Source organism: Cydia amplana, chromosome 19 (genome assembly GCF_948474715.1).
Source record: "Cydia amplana chromosome 19, ilCydAmpl1.1, whole genome shotgun sequence".
Taxonomy (NCBI): Eukaryota; Metazoa; Arthropoda; class Insecta; order Lepidoptera; family Tortricidae; genus Cydia; species Cydia amplana.
Genome location: NC_086087.1, coordinates 14,538,782 through 14,560,277, shown reverse-complemented (window position 1 = coordinate 14,560,277; position 21,496 = coordinate 14,538,782). Strand labels below are relative to the sequence as shown.

Here is a 21,496-nt window from a genome sequence, read left to right as displayed (position 1 = left end):
AATTAATGTGTTTAAGTGTTATAAGGACAAAATTATCAAATTGATGATCGAAACTCTCCTCAGTGAGTTGAATGTAGGTATATATGAAGATTTTTACTTTTGTAAACATGTATTATTAAAGTTAACGTTTTGAATACATTTTTCTAAGACTCTCATCATACGAAATTTAAAGAAGTAGGTAAAAGGTTTTAACGTGCCGATAAGGATAAAGTACGAAAACTAAGTTTTAATTTAAAGCCCGTTTATTATAATTATGACGTCCACATCCACATGAAACTCACATAACCAACATTAATCACACTAAAAAAAATTACCCAAACAGGGCAAACAGTAGAAAAAAAAGCTTTTAATTCCTAGGGGGGTTACCGACATACCCAAAACATCACCACCAATACTCATAGAGTCGGACCAAAAAAAGTCTGCAGCGGATTTGATAGCCCACGCAGTGCAAGTGTCATTTATACGTCATAATTTCATAGAAGTTTGACGTTTAAAATAACACTTGCACTGCGTGGGCTATCAAATCCGCTGCAGACTATTCTTGGTCTGACTCTACTCATGGACCAATTTAGAGAACCGCAAAAAAAAATGTTTGAAAATAGTTCGTGTACAAAGTACCCAATTTCAAAGTTTTTTTTTTGCGTTCCTCTAAATTTGTCCATGAGTGCAATTTAACGATTCGACACATTTTATAACACTTAATTGCCAAAACACACAGAATGTTGATAACAATAGCGATAAACGATGTTTTTATTGAAAAACATAATAACACTTAATAAAATAAAAACTTATAAATAAAAAAATTGGCCTAGGTCGTGGTCGCTCGGTAGGGTACCCAGAAGGCTGGCCGCATTGCCCCGCTGGATGGTAATGCTGATCCGCTGGGCAAAATATTGGCCAGCCCTCTGGTCACCAGAAGCTATAAGGCGCTTTGACAGCTCCTTATAGAGGCTACGCGCGCTAGGTCCCCACGGCCCCAGGGTTTCCACCCAAACGCCACAAATATGTAGACTACTACATATAATGTCGCATATTTGCGACGTTTGAGGCTTTCGGCTGAGGATGCGGCCGCACCAGCACCAACTTTGGTGCTTGGAATATGGGACGGCGCCAGGGTGGATATCTAATCTACACAGGTAGTAGCGATAAACTAAACATACAAGTCAATATCCAGCCCTGCGGCTACTTGCCCGACTAAACTACTGGCTAATGGCATATATCGCGCCAGTACTTGCGCAAGTCGCTTGACACTTGACATGTGAATGTGTGACCCTACGATGTGAGATTAAGGCGGCGAGTTAATTAAACTTATGCCTAAGGGGACGTGTATGGGAGTGGTTATAATATTTGCTCTATTATGTGAGGGCTTTGTCGTTTTCATCATAATGTGTGTTATGGTTAACCTACTTCTAGTTTTTGACACGTTTCATTAATATAATATACACACCACGAATTATACAGGGTGGCCAATTCAAAAGGACAGCGGCGAAAAATCTTAGGTTTGAGAATACCAAATTGATAGGAATGATTTTTTTTTTGGAGAATTTAGGAGATAAAAAAGCTATTATAACTATCAATCAATTGATTAAAAAATATATAAAAATAAAATGTCCACTCTTTTTTGGTAAAAAAATTACCTACCTAGAGCACCATTCTGAAACACAAAATGACGAAATGGTACTATTATGTTATACTGTATAACTTGTAATAAAGGTACTTATAGGTGAACCAGGATCTATTGAGGGTGCGCCATGTTGCGGAATTTCACTGGAACTAATTTTTTCATACTACACTGAATTGTCACCCTATACATGAGAATAACAGCGCCCTCTTGACAATTATCATATATTACTGGTCAGGCTATACTTACTTAATTTCTTGATATTTTTGGATGTTGGGAGAATTTTAAATATAGTACCTATTTCTAATTAGCAACATTTAAAATATTCTTTATCTGGTTGCAGATGGCTCTAACCTGCGACTGCCCGATGTCGCAGCCGGGGCCGACGCTCGCGGCAACCTGCGGCGGCGGCGCCTTCATGCTGTTCATGGGCCTGCTGGAAGTATTCTTGCGGAGCCAGTGTGATCTGGAGGACCCTTGTGGACGTGCACAGGTATTTAGTTACTTATAGTTGCCATACTGGCCGTCTAAGGCCTGCCGCTCGCGGCAACCTGCGGCGGCGGCGCCTTCATGCTGTTCATGGGCCTGCTGGAAGTGTTTCTACGGAGTCAGTGTGACCTGGAGGACCCTTGTGGACGTGCACAGGTATTTAGTTGCATATTGTTGCCATGTTGACTGTCAAGGGTCTGCCGCTCGCGGCAACCTGCGGCGGCGGAGCCTTCATGCTGTTCATGTGCATGGGACTGCTGGAAGTGTTTCTACGGAGCCAGTGTGATCTGGAGGACCCTTGTGGACGTGCACAGGTATTTAGTTGCATATTGTTGCCATGTTGACTGTCAAGGGTCTGCCGCTCGCGGCAACCTGCGGAGGCGGCGCCTTTACGCTGTTCATGGGACTTCTGGAAGTGTTTGTACGGATCTGAAGGACCCTTTTATATATTCCCGATCTTGACGCGACTTTATTGTTAAGAGAATAAGAGCGTGTCAAGGTAATTTTGAACACCTCGTCCGCTTAGCAACTTCTGCTGCTGACTCTACCTATTTATAAACATATAGGTGAACCAGGATCTATTGAGGGTGCGCCATATTGCGGAATTTCACTGGAACTAATTTTTTCATACTACACTGAATTGTCACCCTATACATGAGAATAACAGCGCCCTCTTGACAATTATCATATATTACTGGTCAGGCTATAGGTATGTACTAGGTATGTACGATACGCAAAGATAATATCTGTGACGATACGAGTACTTTATAGAATTGTGTGAGCAAAAATATTTAGAAATGAACAACATTTCTTTTCTAGAGTAATCATTGCAATAAGAACCTATCAAGTACTTACTTCTTGTATGAATCGTGCCTCGTGCCTGATTTACTATCTCTGACGCCGAAATCAACAGTTGAATGTAAATCTGTGAGAAATGTAAACAGATCGTGGGCGCCTCGTTAAATCGTGCGCATGATTGCTGATCGGTGATCGCGATCACGGCGCAATCACACCGTGATTGCGGATGCAAATCAGAGATCATTCGGGGCCTGCGGTTATGCTGATTGGAAACTTGTGACTTAGTGGCCACAACTGTATAGTAGGATGAGTAAAATGTTGTGCAGAATACCTATTTAAATTAGTAGTTTTTTTTGTAGTAGTAGTATTCACTTTATTGTACAAAAATAGGTTCATATACATACAATAATATTAATTACCTACAAAGTTACCATTTGCTCTAAATAGGTAACAATAAAAACCTAGTTCATGTTTCCTACAAATTGCTTCCATTCATATTTTGTTGTATCAATCGTGACCACTTCTTTCGCAATTCAGTCCGAACTGCAGTAAATGGAACAGGTACATATTTGCGTGACTGAGCCCTTTAACCTTTAATTGTAATCTGTTGTAGGTACCTTACATTTAGATTATTATGCTTAAGACAAAAGCATTTTTAATATTTCTCATTTAACCCCGCTTCTTTTAGGACGCAACATCCTGTATATGTCGAATGGAGGTATTTTGTGTTATTTTTAGGCACCCTAAAAGTTGCCTGCATTCCGAACGATCCAGGTTTGACTCCAGGCAACTATTTTTACTATTAAAATACAACATTTTAAGATACAGCAGCCTATACCTAACTTTCCTAAAGATACCTATAGCAATTGCGTCAATCAACTATTTCTTGTTGTTATTCTTAGACATCAGCGAGGACACAATAGTAGCATAGATTGTTAGAAGAACTGCTGTACCATGTTCTACTAACATTCTTAGTAGATGTCACATTATGGAAAGGTCTTATAACTACCATAAAATACAAGTTTGTTTCATTTAAATACGAAAAACCTAGAACTTTAAGAGTGACTCAGGAGACCGTAACGATAGCAACGCGTGTGACAAGAAAAAGTTGATTAACCCAATTACATATATGTCTTTGGCTATAGGATATAGTATGATGATACTATGTATAAGCCAAGTCTTCCTACGACCTCGCAACTTTCCCCAAAATGGTCACCATGTCACGAACTACAAATAAAACAAGTCGAATTTCTCAGTTTCCGCTAAGTTACATTGTCATCTGATAAGCTGCGAATATTGTAGGTGGATGAACTTTGACAATGCGAGCACATCTCGCGGAAATCTCGCTTTTTGTTGAGTGAGGAAATTATTTTGTAATTAAGTGCAATTTAGTGCATTTGCGTATCAGTATTAATTGCGTAAGAGCATGGTATCTCGGCTTCAAATTACCTAGTTAGTTTTGATCACTGTAAGCACCAATGGCAGTGAGTTAAAAATATTCTTTGGCAGTTCTAAGCTCACTTGGCGTTACTTTTCTCTACGAGTACCGTTTTTAGGGTTCCGTAGCCAAATGGCAAAAACCGGAACCCTTATGGATTCGTCATGTCTGTCTGTCTGTCTGTCTGTCTGTATGTCACAGCCACTTTTTTCCGAAACTATAAGAACTATACTGTTGAAACTTGGTAAGTAGATGTATTCTGTGAACCGCATTAAGATTTTCACACAAAAATAGAAAAAAAAAATTTTTAGGGGTTCCCCATACTTAGAACTGAAACTCGAAAATTTTTTTTTCATCAAAACCATAAGTGTGGGGTATCTATGGATATGTCTTCAAAAATGATAGGATTGAGGTTTCTAATAACATTTTTTTCTAAACTGAATAGTTTGCGCGAGAGACACTTCCAAAGTTGTAAAATGTGTGTCCCCCCCCCCCTCCTGTAACTTCTAAAATACTTGAATAATAAAACAAAAAAAATATATGATGTACATTACCATGCAAACTTCCACCGAAAATTGGTTTGAATGAGATCTAGTAAGTGTTTTTTTTTAATACGTCATAAATCCCCTAAATACGGAACCCTTCATGGGCGAGTCCGACTCGCACTTGGCCGCTTTTAACAGATGAACTGAAAATTAGGGATGAGGCATCACAAACAGATGTGCAAGTTACATTAAAGTTTCCAAAACTTCTAAATGTTCTCGGAAATTTTACAGGAAACAAAGAAAACTTTCATTTTGGAAATGGAAAATTTCGTTTCCCATAGAAAACTACAAAAATATGAGAAGCTGAAATTTTTTTTCTATGTGGAAATTTCGCAATTTTGGAAACATTCCGACGGCACATCTGTACTTCCGTAGGTACCTTCGTCACCAAAGGGCAATACATTGGTCTATCCTAATAATCTGCCAATCTGCCATAATAATGATTCCACCATATTAATACGCGTATATACAGTTGGTCAAACCAATTTGTCAGAAAATAAGAACAAAAAAAACTATACTCTTCCTTTTCTTTTGGGTGCTAGTAGTGCTAGTACTTGTGTAAGACAAAGATATTTAGTATGATTCTCTCTGTCTATGTTTGAAATGAGATAGTCCTTTGACAAACTATATGTCCAATGATGTCCAAGGACTAAACAATGTGTTTGTATTTGTAATGTTTCAGTACCGTCGGCACATGGACTCGGTATACGACTTCATCGTAGTCGGCGGAGGGTCAGCAGGATCAGTGGTGGCTGCGCGGCTATCGGAGGTTCCCGAGTGGAGGGTGCTCCTACTAGAAGCTGGTAAGTCATTTATTGATATCAAACAAGCGTACGGTCGACCCAATTGAGGTTGATCATGATCAACTTAAAAGTTCAGTGCAGGGGCCTTACGTCCGACACATAAACGTGAACTTTCGGCCATTTCTTCGTGCACACTCAATGGAGTTTCAATGTGCACAGAAGATGTGTCTGAAAAACGCAGTAGATTCATCGTTGATCGATAGAAATGATTTACCTTGTTCCTCGAAAAAACTAGAAAGCATGGGAAGCAAACAAGAGTTAAACATTCACTTAAAGGCTCACTGAAAATAATTTCTTAACCACATTATTTCACTCAATTTCTTTACAGGGTTTGACGAGCCGACAGGAACGCAGGTTCCATCCATGTTCCTAAACTTCATCGGATCCAGCATTGACTGGGGGTACCAGACGGAGCCAGAACCCGCAGCATGTCTGGGAGAAACTGATCGGAAGTGCTACTGGCCGAGAGGAAAGGTAGATACCAAGTAAACTTACAATTTTATCACCAAACCTTGTCTGCAGTGTCTAAGAGTGGTGTAGCGTCAATTGTTTTCGTTGTGGAATCCAAACCTTAGTATTCTTCTTTGAGACCTGCAGGATAAGGTTAATGTCTCAAAATAGGTACGGTAAGTACGTATAGAAATACAGTGATGAAGACCATTCTGACATAACTTTCACAAAAGAAAAGAAGGCGATGTCAAATTTGATCAAAATACTTATTTTGAGTTTTCTCACCGACTCATTCCCGTGTAACTAAATCAGTTGTTGATTAATTGTTATAGCTGCAGGATGTACGGCTGATATCCTTCACGAGATCCATCCTCGCCTGAGGCAGAAAATTTTCGGTTTTCCTTTATTCCTTTAAATTTTTTAAATCCTGGCTCCAATAAAATTTAATATGTATGAAATTCCTCAGGTTCTCGGCGGCACGTCAGTGATGAACGGGATGATGTACATGCGTGGTTCCCGAGCCGACTACGATAGCTGGGCGGCCGCTGGCAACGAGGGTTGGGGCTACGAGGACGTTCTACCGTTCTTCCTCAAGTCCGAGGATAACAAGCAGTTGAAGGTAGGTTTCGCTTGTTTCGATAACTGCTAAAAAGTTTGAAAAGGTCCTGTGGCGACTAGACTATCACACCAATTTCAAATTTTGAAACTGTAGTTCTTAAATCAGACAGACAACTAAAGAAGATGATCATCAAGTGTTATTCTCAATCAAATAAAGCGTAGGCTTTCATTAAGGAGACGATCCTAGTTGTCACCACTATAGTCTGTTCGGAAAAAGAAGAGTCGTGAAATGTATTGGGCCCCATACATTCCACAACTCTTCTCTTTCCGCACAGACTTTACTGGTTGGCAGGGCAGGCTACCCTAGATCAAACTAGAGTTTTGATAACTTTTTAAACAAAGATAGGTATTTAGATTTAGCAGGTCAGACAGAAAGTTTTCAGGATACTAGCAAAGTGGTTCAATAAAATTGAAAATTTTGATTGTCAGGAAATGGACGCAGGCTACCACGGCACTGGCGGGCCGCTCACAGTGTCTCAGTTCCCTTACCATCCACCGCTGAGCTACAGCATCGTTAAAGCCGGAGAGGAGTTAGGTAAGAGCATAGGATCTTCCGGAAACTCAGGAATAGTGAATGGGAATACGCAGTTACTTTACTTTTCCTTCTGTTCCTTCCTTCTCTTGCTTTTGAAGCCAGTATATTACTTAGTTTTACTGCAATCGTGGAAACGGGTAAAGAGTAACCAAAGACCAAGCACACAAACATGGAATGTGACAATTTCGTGAAAAGGATTACGAACATGGGCTGCGATAAGATGCAACCCAAGTTTGTATTCCATAAGAATTTTAACGTTAAAATTCCAACAAGGGCAGAATGGACCGAAGGTCTTGAAGCACCAATCCCTGATGAAAACGACATCATATGGTACACAGATGGGTCTAAGACAGAATCTGGTACGGGAGCAGGCATTTATGCAAATGACTTTAGTAGTAGTATAAGCATGGGCAATTACGCCACTGTCTTCCAAGCTGAGACTTTCGCTATAATTGCCTGCGTGCATGAGAATATAGTTAGGCAAACCCAAGGGAAGAATATCTATATACTCAGCGACAGTCAGGCGGCACTCAAAGCGCTTGAATCGCACAGAGTGGACTCTAGACTGGTATATAATGGCGTCCAAGCTCTGAACCAGCTTGGAACGCAAAACAGAGTGCAACTGGTATGGATCCCAGGGCACGAGGGATTCATAGGCAATGAAAATGCAGATGAACTTGCCAGAACCGGATCTGAAAGTAACTTTATAGGTCCGGAACCATTCGTGGGGCTCTCACAGGGAACCATCACAACGGCTATTAAAAACCATGCCAAGACCAAACATCAGGAAGAATGGAACAGTCTGACGGGTCTAAAGCATGCAAAGCTCTTCATGCAAGGAGTAGACTCCGGCTGGAGCAAAAAGCTTTGGAAACTTAGCAAAAGACAACTCCAAATCATAACGGGGGTGTTCACTGGCCATTACGGGGTCAAGGGAGTTCTGACCAAGATGGGACATTCTGACAACACCGATTGTCGTATGTGTGGCGAAGAGGAAGAGACAGTGAAACACTTAATGTGTGAATGTCACGCCCTAGCCAGACAAAGAATGAAGGACTTTGGAGCAGGATATCTGGAACCAAAGGACTTTAAAACGCTACCCATGAGCTCCATCATCCGACACATGGATATGGTGGTAAAAGCTCTTGAGTAGCTGACGGATCTTCTCCAGGGGGTAATTGCACAAAAGATCCCTATGGGTCGAAGTGTATCCGTAAGGGCCCCCGAAAATAATAAGATAAGATAAGATAAGATAACCAATTGACACTTCAGGGTCAGGTTAACACAAGCCCAGTATTACTCAATCAGTCAGACAGTCACGGTCGATGCCTATTAGTCAGTATGGTCGGACGCCCCTTTTATGGAATATATTTTGGTCGAAATTGTTTTAGGCTACCAAGCCCGCGACCTGAACGGCGCACAGCACACCGGGTTCTCCATCGCCCAGACCACGAACCGCAACGGCTCGCGGCTGTCGGTCGCCCGCGCCTTCCTGCGGCCCGCCAAGCACCGGCCCAACCTGCACGTGATGCTGAACGCCACTGTGGCCAGGGTGCTGATCAACCAGACCACCAGGCAGGCGTATGCTGTGGAGGTGAAGAACAGCCATGGCGGAACTGAGGTCATCTTCGCTAACAACGAAATTATATTAAGGTAAGTCTTGAAAGAGAGGCGCCTGCATAACATCATGTGCTTTTGCACTGACTTGGCACTTTCTTGCAGTGAGCTCGCCATATAACCTGACGTACTCGTAATAGATATTTGGAGAACGTAGGAAGCGTAGACATATTCTATGCGAATTCACATCTAATATGGGTACGTGCCAAAAAGTGACAATGAGTAGACTTTTCCCTGTTAGTCCAAGTAATCTAGATCAATAAGATAATATATTACTTTGCATAAAGGGTTTTGCACCATAATTGTTAACCTTATCCATCCACAGTTCGGGTGCAGTTGGCTCTCCCCAAATCCTGCAACTGAGCGGCGTCGGCGACCCGGCGGTCCTGCGGCGCGCCGGCGTCAAGCCCGTCCACAACCTGCCCACTGTTGGGAAGAACTTACACAACCATGTGGCCCACTTCTTGAACTTCTTTGTCAATGATAATAACACGGCACCTCTAAACTGGGCAACAGCCATGGAGTATTTGCTGTTTAGAGATGGACTCATGTCTGGAACTGGTAAGCCATTTTAATCTGCGTATTGGGAAGAACCTCCACAACTATGTCACCCATTCCCTCAACTTCTTTGCCAATGATAACAATGGAGTATATATCTCTTGTTCAGAGATTGACTTATATCTGGGACATGGTCTTAGACTTATAAATGTCGTCAAAAATCTGCCCACCTTTGGGAAGAACTTGCACAATTATGTTGCCGACTTCCTGAACTTCCATGACCGGTTAAAAGCTCCATATTTACAGATTTATCCTGGAACAAGAGTTGACGAGGAGGAGTTGAGGTTGGACGCGCATGGAAGGCACCGTAAGAGGAGGAGATAAGGAATCCTAATGAATTATGATTAATTTTGCTTCACAGGTATATCCGAGGTGACAGCATACATCAACAGCAAATACGCGAACCCGGCGGACGACAACCCCGACATCCAGCTGTTCTTCGGCGGGTTCCTGGCCGACTGCGCCAAGACCGGCATGGTGGGAGAGAAACTGGACAACGGCTCCAGGACCATCCAGATTATACCCACCGTGCTTCATCCGAAGAGCAGAGGCCGGCTGGAGATTAGGAGTGCTGATCCATTCGAGCATCCCAAAATCTTTGCAAAGTAAGTTTATGTTTACAAAGTCAAAGAATTTGAACAGTGGTTCGATTTCACCACAAATATTTAAGTGTCCACATGTAGGTACCTAGACATTGATCAGTCCATCAAAACTTACTTCTACCGTTCATTTTTTTCAGCTACTTAACCCACCCAGACGACGTGAAGACCCTCATCGAAGGCATCAAGTTCGCCATCAAGCTCTCCGAGACCAAAGCCCTGAAGCGCTACGGAGTGAAACTCGACAAGACTCCAGTGAAAGGCTGTGAGAAGATCAAATTTGGGTGCGACGCGTACTGGGAGTGCGCTGTGCGGATGCTGACCGCGCCGGAGAACCATCAGGCCGGCAGCTGCAAGATGGGGCCGAGGGGAGACCAGACTGCCGTCGTTGATAACCTTCTGCAGGTACAATTATGGTTTCTGTATATATTTTTAAAGCTTGTGCTTCAAAGAAATATAGCGGGCCCGGCGGACCTACACGCCCGCAATGGTTTAAAAGGGTATAGCCGGGTAAGCATGGCCAAACTGCCCTTAGCGAAAAAAACAATTTCCTTTTACTGGATTATTAATAATAATTATAATTATATATAAGTAGTGCTTTCACCAAATATTAAGCCTCAAATGCTTCAGATTTAAAAAAAAATGCAAAAAAAGAAAAATCTTTTTTATTTTATTACAGCCAAAGTATTAATCCGATTTCTTTGTAATTTGTGTATGTTGTATATATAATTAAGGTCGCTTTCTGAAAAAAATTATATTAAATTATCTCTTAAAATAATAGTAAAAAATTAAGATGAAAATTTTCAGAAAAATAAAAAAAATACGTGCGAGATAGCGACAGTTATCAAATTTACATATTTTATGTAGAATTTAATAATGTTTAACATATATTTTTTTCAAAAATTAAAATCGGGATTAACAGTGTGAAAAACTCGAATTTGTAACATCCCATAATACTTCATACAAGCAAAGCTAAGTAGTCATAAACGAATGAAGTATATTGTGAACGCAGTCTTTACGAATTTGAATTTAGAATGTGACGTATTTTATTCATCAAAGGAACAGACATTTTTCAATCGTTAACGCTCTGTATAAAATTCGTGCCTATTTTCCTGTTCCCGCGCTCGCGCTAGCCGCATACAGCCACGGAGTTTAAGGTCCGCGCTCAGCAAAATAAGTCGCGTTCTAAATTCAAATTGCGTTGGGAATATACCTTTCTAGTATAACGTACAAGTTATTTTGTATGTAGAGAAGGTATTATGGGATGTTACAAATTCGAGTTTTTAACACTGTTAATCCCGATTTTAATTCTTGAAAAAAATATATGTTTAATATTATTAAATTCTACATGAAATATATGTAAATTTGATAACTGTCGCTATCTCGCATGTATTTTTTTTATTTTTCTGAAAATTTTCATGTCAGTTTTTTACTATTATTTTAAGAGATAATTCAATATTATTTTTTTCAGAAAGCGACCTTAATTGTATTTACAACATACCCAAATTACAAAGAAATCGGATTAGTAATTTGGCTGTAATAAAATAAAAATGATTTTTCTTTTCTTGCATTTTTTTTTTAAATCTGAAGAATTTGAGGCTTAATATTTGGTGAAAGCACTACTTATATATAGGTTAATAATCCAGTAAAAGGAAATTGTTTTTTTCGATAAGGGCAGTTTGGCCATGCTTACCCGGCTATACCCTTTGAACTTGAAGTTCACAATATTAATAGGTAGCAAATTTTTGACACCAAGAGAACTAAGTAGAAATTGTTTTTGATGTTTTTGGCGCAATCATACTCAATCGCAAACACTTTCTTTTTCGAATGCAAAGTATGCACGAGATTGCCAGGCAACCGGCATCGGCATTGCTTGCCTGTAATGAATGACCTTTGTGGCGCGCCATTATGGTATAATAAAATTACACAACGCCGTCGAATGGTTTGCCGCATCAAAAAATGCCCGTTGGTACTTTGGTTTGGCGACCGCATCAGTAAACGATCGACCTGTACAGACGACGTCAAAGATGTTTTCATATTTCGCCTTATTACAAAGGAGTAAGATGCAAAAGTGTAAGTACATATCTTTGACGTCGTCTGTATTCGCTATATGTGCACGACGGTGCTGCCCTCATTTTGTCGGACTTTCTACGTTAAATCTTATGGAGTAAAATTAGTTCAAGCGGCTGCCGCTAGTACTAATCTCGGACATTCCATAAGATTACCTGTGTTTGTGACGATCAGCGCCACTTCCTCCTCCACCGACTTCGCCCCTTCCCAATACCCAAACGTTATCACCTCAGCGGGCTCAGCACGGTTCCATTTTTATCGACTATCACTATGCCCGTCACTTTCGCACTTACATACTTGTTAGAACGTGACAGGCATGGTGATAAACGATAAAAATGCTACCGTGCTACTAGGGCTGGTTTAAGAAATACATTCTTCTGTGCGCAGGTGCAAGGCCTGGACAGACTGAGGGTAGCCGACGCCAGCGTCATGCCCGCGGTCACGTCTGGCAACACCAACGCTCCCACCATTATGATCGGCGAGCGCGCCGCGGACTTCATCAAGCAGCGCTGGCTGTCCAACACACAAGTAAGTTGTTACGATGGTATACCTACTTAAAGTGTCATAGGAACTTGCTAACTATGTAAACAAACCATCATATTGAAATCATCATTCAGAGCCAATTTCAATATGGCGGTTTGTTTACATAGGTATAGCTGGTCAAGCAGATCTTGTCAGTAGAAAAAGACGGCAAATTTGAAAAATGTAGGCGTGAAGGGATATCGTCCCATAGAAAATTTGAATTTCGCGCCTTTTTTACTGATAAGATTTGCTTGACCAGCTTTAGTTAGCAAATAGTTAGCAAGTTCCATAGAATAACAATTTAGGTATTTCATGGTCCTTTCCAAAAACTTCCACGTCAAACCGTCATTTACGATTTGCATTATGTATTTTTCTTCAGACTTACCTTCGCAAGCGTTCTACTTCCTTCCTTCCAAACCTAATCGATATCATAAATTCATGATAACCAATAGGCCAAAAGTCTTATGGTTACTCCTCACTCCATCATCCACTCATCATGATACGAGCTATTCGTTTGTTCTCTTAAAAATATGAGAGAGAGAGAGAGAGATTCTTTATTTGTGAAAACACAGGTACAATGAATGGTCTTACATTATAGTTTGGTAGTCTCACCATGCTCTGCCAATAGTGGCGTATGAATAAATAGGTACCGTAAAACGAGGTGACTTTAGGAAATTTTGGGGATACTTTGATAGTTTTAAAACTGCCACTAAATTATCATTATTCATTATTTTCTCGAACTGTTCGTGTAACAAGTTAGATTATTATACATACTTGTTTACCTACTACTAAAAAATCCGAATAAAAATATGTAACGGCTGAAAAACTGAAATATCGAAGTCGCCCCTGCATTTGAAAGTCACCCCGGTTTACGGTACCTACTTGTACGTCCGCAGGCCCCGTTCCCGCTGAGCACGCACGGAGGCGTCAGCAACACGCTTCAAGCCAGCGACTCCCAGCTACACCCCGTCTGGCAGAGATACTAATCTAACATCAACCTACCAGAGACGCGTCGTCATCGAAGCCAAGCCGAAGCTAATATGGTTGTACCTTTATGAGCTTTAGGAAAAAATGTTCAACTAAAAACTGAATTGCTTTTCATGGACGCTCAGCCACTGCATCCTATACATCCGAGAATCTGGTTTCTTCGAGACCGTTAATTTTCGCTAAACATACATGAGGGTCAAATCGTTCATTCGTATCATTGTTTGTTTCGTTATACAATGTGCAAGGCTCGGAAAAGGCCCGACATTTTGAAAACATTACCCTGTTCCGTACAACACAGACTTATAATATAATTTATAACAATGTCAACGATTAATATGCCCCAATGATATCCGTATACCGTAAACGAACATTTTCGACTCTTAAATGGATCCTAAATTACGATTTGTTTTCAAAATTACGGGCGTTTTTCTGAGCCTTGTGTAGGTATTAAAAAAGTTATGCGACACTGCTTGCCAATTGTTCCTCAGTTTATTTTAATACTGTAACCGACGCTCGAAGGTTGTATTGTAGTTACCGTTCTATAGTTACCACCGCGCTTTTGCGTGTTTTGTACAAAGTATTTTAAGATTCCATACAAATACTCTGTTAGTGTAAGTTGTTTGTAAGTTTTCTTTACTTATTTATTATTACTTAAATGGAATTGCCTTATTGTAAAATACTTTAAGTTTTGAGACTACTTTTTTACACAAATGTTAGTTTTAAATAAATAATAAGAAATAATGTTTGTTTTTTCTCTGCACAAGTGCGTATCCAGCCAGTGAACTAGGGGGTGGCGAGTTGATAGGCCGGGGGGGGGGGGGGGGGGGGGCAGAGGCCACAGAAGGGCATGCATTGTATACATGTCAAATTTAAGCTCCCTACCTGTAGGTACCTGCCTACGCCCCTGCCTATTCAACCTCAACTTTCTTTCTGTCTACATACATAGGTATAATTATGTATTAGGTGAACATGTTCGCTGCGGCAAGTACTACCTAATTAACCATACTATGTATCAGGTCAGGTCTTTCGGCCCGGTGTCGCAGTGAACGTGTTATGGTTTTGAGGACCTTGGTCATTTTAAACATCGACAAAAACAAAGGGATCATCATCATCATATCAGCCCTTTATCGCCCACTACTGAGCATAGGCCTCTCTTCTAGTACGCCACTTGGTAACAAAGGGATAAGTTCGCCTTTGTACTTCTTACTAATTTTATGTTATTTACTAGTAGTTCGCCCCGAACTGAGAACTCGCGGTTCGCCAAAAATATCAATTGAATGCAGTCGTCAAAGGATCGAAAACCGCGTAGGATTTATTGCAAGGTCTGTGGAGCCCTTAACTGATACTATATCTGTGGTAAGCCGAAATATTTCCTGTCAAATGTCAAATACCTATATTATGTTTATTTTATTTTTATCTTGCTAATTATTTCAAAATGGTAAATTTAAAAACGATATCATAAAAGTGTAAGCCGAGCACTTTCATTTGATACCAAACTCGACCATACTTTCTTGCAAATAATTTGACCAGAATAGCAAGACACCTCACAAACAGCTTTTTGGCCTTCTAAGCTCTTCTAGCTCAATAACCCCTTGATCGAGCCTGCTCATAATTTAATGACTAAAATATAATGCCCTCGACTACACATTTACCCAATTTCATTTAAATTAGAACAAATTTACTTAAGTTATTGTGTATCAAACTATCTTCTGACAGTTCAGCTTAAAAACATCGAAATGCCGGGACGTGCCGCTAGCCAGCCGCGTGTTCAAAGTTGAATGTAAGAACTTCGCTTCGCTTCGCTCGCTCGTTCGATAATGTCTTTTTGTACAATAAAGAGTAAGTACTACAAAATGTATGGTTTTGGAAAACTTGGAAGGTTTACAATAAAATAACTTGTACCATTAGTGAGCTCGTTTATTCAGACATATGACTCAGCCTGGAGGAAGACTAGAAGGATTATCTAACACACATAATTCACAAAACAAAAAGTTACATTGTCACTAAAATCTAAGCCCTAGGTCATAACCAAACAGAAAATCGTTTATAGTTCATTAATTAATAGAAAAGTACATGCATGGGAATTATCATGCATGTGACTTCAGTCGCATTTGTCAATATCATTTCGATACATTTTGGCCCCCAAATATTGGCCTAGCCTCTGAAAGCGGGACACAGTTATGCGTTAAAGGGAGCAAGCCTTATTTGGATCTATTTAAGTTATTTTTGTATGATATTTTATATACCATTATCCTTTTGTATAATACAATTAAATAAATATGCTTTATAACATGTAAGTTAAATATGAAATATTATAATATGCATTTACATTTATACCTAAAGGTATCTACATTTTAGATTAGTTAAATGCATGTGAGTAGCAAAATTGATTCTTAATTACATATAACATAAGACCCCATTATATATCCATGAAACAATCGTAATAAACTAATAAATAGATACAGTCAGCAGCAGAAGTTGCTAAGCGGGCGAGGTGTTCAAAATTACCTTGACGCGCTCTTATTTTCTTAACAATAAAGTCGCGTCAAGATCATTAAGAACACCTCGCCCGCTTAGCAACTGTTGCTGCGGACTGTCGTACAGTATTAAAAACAATAACAGTGTCTTTACTGGTTTTATTAATAACTAAGTTATGATTCAATAACCAATAATAAAATTAAAATCATCAATCAGGTTTTCTTATATTTACCCACCTAAAAGCAATCGCATTTAAGTTAACTTTAAACTAACACTTCATCATAATCGGTACATCCGTTTGGGAGCTTCAATGTCATAAACAAACACATATACATCCATAAATCAAACTCAACCTTTCCGACGCCGTGTTAAACCGAAAAGCTGTCACTCAGACGCCACCGAGGTGTCAAGACTGAAATTGAACTTTATGCATATGCACGTAGGTCTATGTTGCTCTGTGGTCTGTGACGGATTAATCCGTCGTTGGCGTTGGACCTGCGGTTCGGATATGTATATCCGTCGTTGGCGTCGAAAAGGTTAAAACAGATTCCTTTAAACCTTGACTCCTACTGGATTTGGGGGTAATATCTAATATCAAACATAAGTAATTATTTATGACAAGTAATGTAGACAAAGAATTAAGAACGCAGTTACATTTCTTTATTTAAGAATCCTAAACATGGTCTAATAAAACATGGTCTTCTATTCCCAGAGTGTCACTTGCCTACGTCACAATAACATTGCCACTTTATTTCAACATAACATGTTACATGGGTACATTATATCTATGATTAATAAGTTAAAATATTTCTTTATAATTTTATAATTTTCATTTATATGTATTTTATCTTCAATTTTACAATAACACGTCATTTTTAATTATTCGTTAGCAATATCTTCCGATTCACGAAAGAAATTTCAGACGTTCGGGTAATTCTGTTTACTACTACTGGCAACACAGGATAGCGCTGTCACATTTGACAATCCGCCATTTTGTCCCTGACCGTCATCCTTGTCGAACGCGTGTTAATTGTTATTTCCTTCTCGCTCAGTCAGCAGTCGCAGTGTTTTCCAAACTTTTCACGTCGTAAGCTTGGTAATTAATGTTTTGTTACGAAAATGGTTGGCTGCTCTATTCGGAACTGTAAGAGTAGGAGTGAAAAGCGCAGTATAGATTTGTTTTATTTTACTATGTTTCTACATGAATAACTTCAAATTAATGCCGTTAAAATAATTTTCACCGTTGGTTAAAATTCTCCCACATTTTAAAGTTTGAGAACCTGTAAACAGCATGATGACGTAGGCAAGTGACAGTTAGGTCATTCGCGAATCTCGGAAGAGAGTACCAGGCGGAGTATATTATTATACCATGAATCCTAAACGTGTATTTGCTTAGAATATGGCGTACATATTATGGCCAATTACAAAAGTTAAATGCTGTTTACCTAAATTATTGCACAAGTATGTCAGAACAATTAAACACCTGAAATAATTGAATTATAGCTAAGTACCTACTTTTTTCGTGGTCCAGGCTTCAAGCCTTATTTATCTTATATTTATTATTTATTTATTGATACCATGACTGCTAGCGTGCATTATTTTCCTGGTTAAATTTTATCATTAGTTTATTTATTTTATTTATTAGTTTTATTACTGAAATAAGTGACATAGCATTACAGTAAAAACCAAGGCACTGTGAAACTACAAAACAAGATACAGTCAGCAGCAATAGTTGCTAAGCGCGCGAGGTGTTCTTAATGATCTTGGCGCGACTTTATTGTTAAGAGAATAAGAGCGCGTCAAGGTAATTTTGAACACCTCGCCCGCTTAGCAACTTCTGCTGCTGACTGTACAAGAAAACAAATACAACTACAAATAAAAACCAGTGACAAATTAACTACTAACTGATGAATCTTATTTAAATTAATTTATACTAGATATGTGTGGTCATGTGCTTTCTTTCACCTACCTAACTATATTTAATTTAAGAAATTTATGATGCTTATATAATCACAAATAAGCCAAATTACAACCAATATTCTTAGTGAAAGTTTAATATTTTGACCCAAACGACATTTGAACCCGTGACCGTCAACTCACTAGCTACCAACTAAGCTATCGAGCTATCTATAAATCCATCGAAAAAAATACTCACTCCGCTTTATTTAGGGCAACACCTACCACAAAAAATCTCTTATTGCCTAGAACATGCCTGCTTATTACCATCTAATAAAAAAATACACGTTGTATTATTAAGCTATTGCAAATATTCCTTTATGTATAACACCATTTCTCCGTCCGTTCCGTCACAATAAGGCTTAATTATTTATGAAAATGTATGTTACAATGTGGGTCTAAAATACGTCGTACATAATTCCTATATATTATACCTCGATTTTTCCGTCTCTATGATTAGTCACATGTGTATTGGTAGCAAGTTTTGTTACTTAATAGCGTCACAATAAGGTTTATTTATTTATGAAAATTAATATTACAATGTGGCCCTATAATACGTTGACAATTTTGCTGCGGCATATCTATTGTTGATAATTTTAACAAACTTTTACGTTTTTGTATCAAAGATAAAGGAGAATTTAATTTTTAATGACATTTTGCAAAAGGCGTGTAATGTAAGAAAAATATTTCTAAAAATTCTTTGTCAACGCATTTTTGGCCATCCTGTATAGTACTTATGACTTTAATATACATTCAATCTTCATTTCACAATTCGTAGCGTCAAAATTCATAAAATATCGCAAACATTAAAAATATATAATCTATACTGACCAGTAACTAACTTCTGCAATTTATATACATTATGATTAGCGTCGCAAAATATTTGAACTACCTACATAAATACGAGTAGGTACAATAATATATCCCTTTATTTACTAATTTATGCACTGAATTATATCACAAATAAGGTCATTTAGCTTAAGTTGCATGTCAAGTATATTTTACTTATTTATCTTAGTTGTTAGTTCCACTCATAATTAAGGCATTCTCAACTCACATTTATAGACGAGTCTATCGCGAATTTATTTTATTACCTTTATTGCACAAATCTCTGTTTTGACATTTTGCTGGGACATCAGTTAGCCGCGACCACGACCAGTGAAACCTGTGTCGAAACGTCGGTAAATAAAGGTAATAAAATAAAAATGCGGTTAGCATGCCCCCAGGACGAAATGTGTACCTTATTAACCCTTTAACCGCCAGAGTCTGATATATAAGACATTACATATCCAGCTCATTTCGCCACAGTCTGATAAATAAGACAAAGATCTGATTTGGTTTTTACAGCACATTTATAACTCCCGTAACTATGCCAACCTTACTCTGCGTGGTACAATTACTGTCGGTGGCGACACGAGCACGCTCGATCAAAAATTGCTGGCGGTTAAAAGGTTAAAACACTAATTAAACACATTGTGTAATTGTTAACCACCAAAAAAAAACGGCTAAGTAAAGTTGTATCACTATCACTACATAGTATAAAACAAAGTCGCTTCCCGCTGTCTGTCCCTATGTATGCTTAGATCTTTAAAACTACGCAACGGATTTTGATGCGTTTTTTTTAATAGATACAGTGATTCAAGAGGAAGGTTTATGTATAATTTGTTAACCCGTGCGAAGCCGGGACGGGTCGCCACAGTTTATAATAAACGATACAATCTTTAATATTAATTATTTTGTTACGAGATTATACACATTTTAATACTTGCTGGTATTATTAGTTTTAGTTTTTTTTAATTTGTTACATCAAATAAATTATAATTCACTGGTTTAAGTTGCCCTTACATAACTACCGATACCGTTTGTTTCTTTAAATCGAATCTATGGTCATATACTTTATTACTATTAGACATTAAGTTTAAATATAAAATATCATGCATTTTTCAAAGGCATATTGTTACAAATTTTGGCATGAATAATTACTACCGATATTTAAACTTCAAGTGTTGTATTTTAGTCTAAAGTAGCTAGTTGTTGATGTTCAATTGTTCACATTAGCCAGTATTTTTCCCAGACCAAAGTACGTGCTATTAAGAATACATATTTTCGTAAGCAATGTGTATACGTAAGCATTTAAATCGTGTTATACGAGTTTATATTTTAACCCACTGACAATCCAACCTCTAGACTGAGCTTAGGCCAATTCTTTCATGAAACCGATGCTGCCAAAAATACGGGGGTGCGGGGGGACGAGGTGAGCGAATCCCGTGCCGTGATTGGTCCGTTCAAAGACACGGACCAATCACGGCACGGGATTGACTCGAAGATGGAGTAACGCTACCGTATGTGTGGCAGAGGGGGTAGCGCGACTATATGCTATGTCTAGAGGTTGGATTGTCTGTGTTTTAACCATTTGAACGTCACGCCTATCGTGTGCGGCGCGTCATCGTGAACCTTGTCGCAATGCACGAAGGTTGATATTGGGCTGTAGCGCAAGTCATAATGTATTGTGTGCCCGTATTTTCGTGAGTCATAATTCATCTATCTATCTATGACTAATGATAATATGACAAACAATACATTATGACTTGAAAATTTTATGGGGAACAAAGGGACGCCGTAAAGTCCCGATTGGGACCAATAGTGTATATCTACAGGTCCAGATAGTGTGTACCTCACGTCTAGAGGACTACGTTGTTGAGATTGGACCCGGAGTATGTGGGTAGGTCATCCTTGACGAGCAGTGCCGATTGGGACCAATAGTGTATACCTACAGGTCCAGATGGTGTGTACCTCACGTCTAGAGGTCTACGTTGTTGAGATTAGACCCGTAATGCAGATAGTAAGTCGTCCTTGAAGAGTAAAGTGCCGATTGGGACCAATTGTGTATACCTACAGGTCCAGATAGTGTGTACCTCACGTCTAGAGGTCCACGTTGTTGAGGTTGGACCCGGAGTGTGTGGGTAGGTCATCCTTGCCGAGTAGAGTGCCGATTGGGACCAATAGTGTATACCTACAGGTCCAGATGGTGTGTACTTCACGTCTAGAGGTCTACGTTGTTGAGGTTGGACCCGGAGTGTGTCGGTAGGTCATCCTTGACGAGTAAAGTGCCGATTGGGACCAATAGTGTATACCTACAGGTCCAGTTAGTGTGTACCTCACGGCTAGAGGTCTACGTTGTTGAGATTGGACCCGGAGTGTGTGGGTAGGTCATCCTTGAAGAGTAAAGTGCCGATTGGGACCAATAGTGTATACCTACAGGTCCAGATGGTGTGTACCTCACGTCTAGAGGTCCACGTTGTTGAGATTGGACCCGCAATGTGTGGGTAGGTCATCCTTGACGAGTAGAGTGCCGATTGGGACCAATAGTGTATACCTACAGGTCCAGATGGTGTGTACCTCACGTCTAGAG

General features: G+C 39.3%; 1 protein-coding gene across 3 annotated transcripts; it reads left to right on the top strand.

Moving 5' to 3' along the window:
* The first annotated feature begins 1,964 nt into the window (after window positions 1–1,964).
* On the top strand, window positions 1,965–13,657 carry LOC134656875 (glucose dehydrogenase [FAD, quinone]). 3 transcript variants are annotated; one of them, XM_063512412.1, is made up of 11 exons: window positions 1,965–2,114; window positions 5,574–5,694; window positions 6,023–6,168; window positions 6,611–6,763; window positions 7,192–7,297; window positions 8,689–8,950; window positions 9,240–9,475; window positions 9,834–10,077; window positions 10,212–10,476; window positions 12,529–12,669; window positions 13,560–13,657. In XM_063512412.1, the coding sequence occupies exons 1-11, from the start codon at window positions 1,965–1,967 to the stop codon at window positions 13,647–13,649; spliced, it is 1,914 nt and encodes a 637-aa protein (XP_063368482.1). In that variant the 3' UTR covers window positions 13,650–13,657. The 3 variants fall into 3 exon arrangements, with proteins under 3 accessions (XP_063368482.1, XP_063368481.1, XP_063368480.1); XM_063512411.1 differs by lacking the exon at window positions 1,965–2,114 and adding an exon at window positions 2,159–2,266; XM_063512410.1 differs by lacking the exon at window positions 1,965–2,114 and adding an exon at window positions 2,310–2,424.
* Window positions 13,658–21,496: the final 7,839 nt, after the last annotated feature.

What these genes read in the sequence shown, in the direction of transcription:
- LOC134656875 (XM_063512412.1), top strand. Translation starts at nt 1,965, where the DNA reads ATGGCTCTAACCTGCGACTGCCCGATGTCGCAGCCGGGGCCGACGCTC. An exon ending in ACCCTTGTGGACGTGCACAG is followed by an intron (nt 2,115 to 5,573) that starts GTATTTAGTTAC and finishes GTAATGTTTCAG; the next exon opens with TACCGTCGGCACATGGACTC. An exon ending in GCTGGCTGTCCAACACACAA is followed by an intron (nt 12,670 to 13,559) that starts GTAAGTTGTTAC and finishes GTACGTCCGCAG; the next exon opens with GCCCCGTTCCCGCTGAGCAC.